The 3,335-nt window shown below is 34.0% G+C and overlaps 1 protein-coding gene across 1 annotated transcript in view; it reads right to left on the bottom strand.

The window, feature by feature from the left end:
• Positions 1–161, bottom strand: part of LOC108377128 (uncharacterized) — a gene marked incomplete at its 3' end in the record, with an annotated part of 9,116 nt that extends 8,955 nt beyond the window's left edge. Inside the window, exon 1 of the mRNA XM_017633389.1 lies at positions 6–161. Coding sequence (XP_017488878.1) covers positions 6–161 — 156 coding nt within the window. The remainder of the gene's footprint in view (positions 1–5) is intronic.
• Positions 162–3,335: the final 3,174 nt, after the last annotated feature.

Here is a 3,335-nt window from a genome sequence, read left to right as displayed (position 1 = left end):
CATACCTTTCCATCCAGTGTTGCCTCCTCGGGCAAGCCGTTTGTTGTGTAGTTGCCGCTGTCGCCTTGTTGCACATAATTCGATTGAGCTCGCGCACCATTGAGCTGTATCGTCACACAAAGCGCTAGCAGCAGACACCACAGGGCAGCAGCTTCGCCCATTCTCGTTGAATATTTTTGTTGTGCGGAAACTTTGAATTTTCTTTTACTATGGTAATGAAATTTTAACATCTGAAAAAAAGCAATAAAAGTTACATATAATAAGAAGTGTCTTACAAGCCAAAACAAAAACATAAATTTAAAGCTGATCGTATGTACATTTGTACATATATGTATATTTATTTAAGGAACTGTTGCGCAAGATAATTAGCCACAAAAAAATGGTTCGGTAAAAGTCGCCTTTGACTAGTTGAAGCTTTAGAGATGCTTTAGACTCTTAGCCATTAAAACATTGCAACTCAAAAAAAAAAAAAGGTTCAGAGGCAATGTAGTATGTTATACCTCGCAAATATTTCGATGTTTTGCAAGCCCTCGGTATGGCGCACCGCATGCAAAGTAATCAAATTAAATCGAATTGTGTGCGTCGTTTGCTTGCCTCGTGCCAGCTTACAACTCATAAAACAGCGTAGAACCTCATTTGCAATTTACTTAACCCCACTTAAGTGCGTGCACATGCAAATATATTTACATGGTCTTTGTTATAGTTTTTACCACTGAGTCAGACATTTGTGCTCGTACAAAAGTATGCTTAATAGTTTTTTAAACTATCGGAATGTTTGCTAAAAGTTAACCTTTACGTATTTAGTTCGAAGAATTAAGTTTCAAACATAAATACATATGTAGCATGAATAACTATACAAAAAGATCGGTGCGGTTTTTCCGTCGCATTCATAAAATTTTTTATATTTTAGGACTTCTGCCAAAATATTTCCGAAAATTTTATGATCTTCTTGAGCTGCACCGATATGAAAATACCTCCAAAAATCTAGTTTTTATAAATAAAATTAGCTTTTAAAAATTTTTTCCAAAAATTTGCCTCAGATGATAGAAAAGTTTGAGGTTAAGAGGTCTGCATAAATATTTTAAACATTTTATCAACAAAATCAAAAGAATTCGAATTCGGAGGTATTTTCAAATCGGGCCAGCACACGCCGATCTTAAAATTATTTTCGAAATATTATGACAGAAGTCTCAAACTATATAATTCCTGCAGATAACCGCTGCCTCTTTGGAAAAACTTGTAATAATCTTAATTTAAGTTATTTTAATATTCGTCAAAGGCTAAGAATATTTTTTTTATTTATTAGAACTTTTTTTTATTTAACCAAAAACTATTTTTTTTTTCATTCTCCTTCTGAAGATTAACCGCCGAAGCAATTTTACAATTTTCCTTATAACTTTAGACCACTCGCATGCTAACTTTTCTAAAATATTTTCAGATCAAATGGTCACAACCGGTGGGTCGATTGTGTCCATTCGGCCACATAAGAGCTAAAAGTTCTTAGATATGTTTGTATGAGTATTTGAAGGCTTAAGTAAATGTAGATTTGCTTTTAAACGACATTTGCATAGATCGTAAAATTTTATCTATGTACCAACATGCACAACAATTCCATTAAGAGACCTGTAAAAAGTACATACATACATAGGTACGGATAGCGGACTGCGATAGAATAATTTTTGAAGAATTCGAAATGCTTACCATCTCTAGATTTTCCTTAAATAGCGTTTTGAGTTCACTCTTACCGAGTTGGTGTTGAACTTTCGGTCGTCGAGATGTAAGGCCGTGATCGAAAAAAATTGCCGGATTCCTCCAAGAAACTGGTTCAAAAGTTATTAAAGCTGTTACAAAGATTGCACGGGTTGCAAAAAATTGTTTTATTCCAATGTAAAACAATCTCAAAAATCCATATTTTATCAACCGCGACCGGAGTTAGACTATCTCCTTAGGAAAATATAATGCTAAATATGTAGATAACCCATCCATGGTCGCAAGGCTCTAGTCGAAGTAGAAAGAAGGCCTTTTTTTAAGTAGTTTCTTAAGATCAAGTCAGCGAGAGATGAATTTCGAGTTGTAAAAGAGACTACAAAAATGATCAATAAAGAAAATATTATTAGGACGAAAGCACCCTATATTTTCAGCAAATAAGGTTTGAGATTGCCAGACATTCTGTATTCCACCGTCACTGGATAACTGCTGGTGCCTTTAAAATGTTTTGATGAAGGTTTTACTCTTTGTCAGGGATTTTAATGAAGTCTTATTCGCAATTTCTTGTTTACGGTGCCGTCAAATGATGATGTATATGTACGTACTCTTCTAGCAATAAATGATCTTAAGTGCATATTACCTAATTTACAGATAATATTATTACAGTAATAGGTAGGTCTATAAAAAACATGCAGAGGAAATTTTGGGTTACACCATTCTCTATGCACATTCACTGGGGGCCTAAAGAAAATGGCTGTAATCAATTACTCAAATATTTGCCAAAGTGCCGCACACAAGCGGCTTGTAGCGACCGAAATTAAAATAACGGTTTTACCTCACAAACGATTGCATGCTGAGTATCTAGGTCGTGTTACATGCACGCATATACATACATACACACTTGTATATTTTGCCGCTTTGATTGATTCTCTATGCAAATTCCATTTAATAAAATGAAAACTGTTGCATACGTGCTGTACGTTGCTGCCATAAATATAGCAATATGCGGCTTGGTAATTAAATTATGTAACTAATTAAATTAAGTAGTTTGACGATGAAACGTAACATGTACATATATGCTGTGCTGCGGTTATGAAATACCGAAGCCTTTGTTGTTTGTCCAACACATATCAAAAAGCAAAAAGATGGGAAAAGAAATTATAAATTAAATAACACACCAAACTTTTCCTGAGAGGCATTGCTATGTCTTCGATGTTGATTTTGGAGACTTTTGAATTTTTTATATTTTTAAATATTTTTTTTTAGTTAAAAAGGCAAGTTATGTAAAATTCTCTTGAAAAACTTTCCTTCTTCGTCTTTTCATTCGTACGTATTGCAATTTTAACACTTGTTATTAGTAAAGCGATTAATGTTTCTGTTGGTTTTAATGTGCGTCTGCGCGCGCACTTACTGCTATTTGCATATATGTATCTATGTATGTAGTTGAGAAACACAATGAACCGGAAGTGGAAGCGAAGGAGGAAATCTCACTGCAACTTACAACATCATTTGATTAGTGCATATGAGCATACCGTTAAAAATTAAAAAAAAAAATATGTATACACGTGGATGTTATAGTCTACTCCACTTAACTCCACATTCATGTTATCTCGAAAAATGGAAAAACT

The sequence above is a fragment of the Rhagoletis zephyria genome, unplaced genomic scaffold (assembly GCF_001687245.7).
Source record: "Rhagoletis zephyria isolate East Lansing unplaced genomic scaffold, Rhagoletis_zephyria_1.1 Rzeph_scaffold_11528, whole genome shotgun sequence".
Lineage (NCBI taxonomy): Eukaryota > Metazoa > Arthropoda > Insecta > Diptera > Tephritidae > Rhagoletis > Rhagoletis zephyria.
The sequence above is the reverse complement of the archived record's forward strand: the minus strand, read 5'-3'. Positions and strand labels throughout refer to the sequence as shown.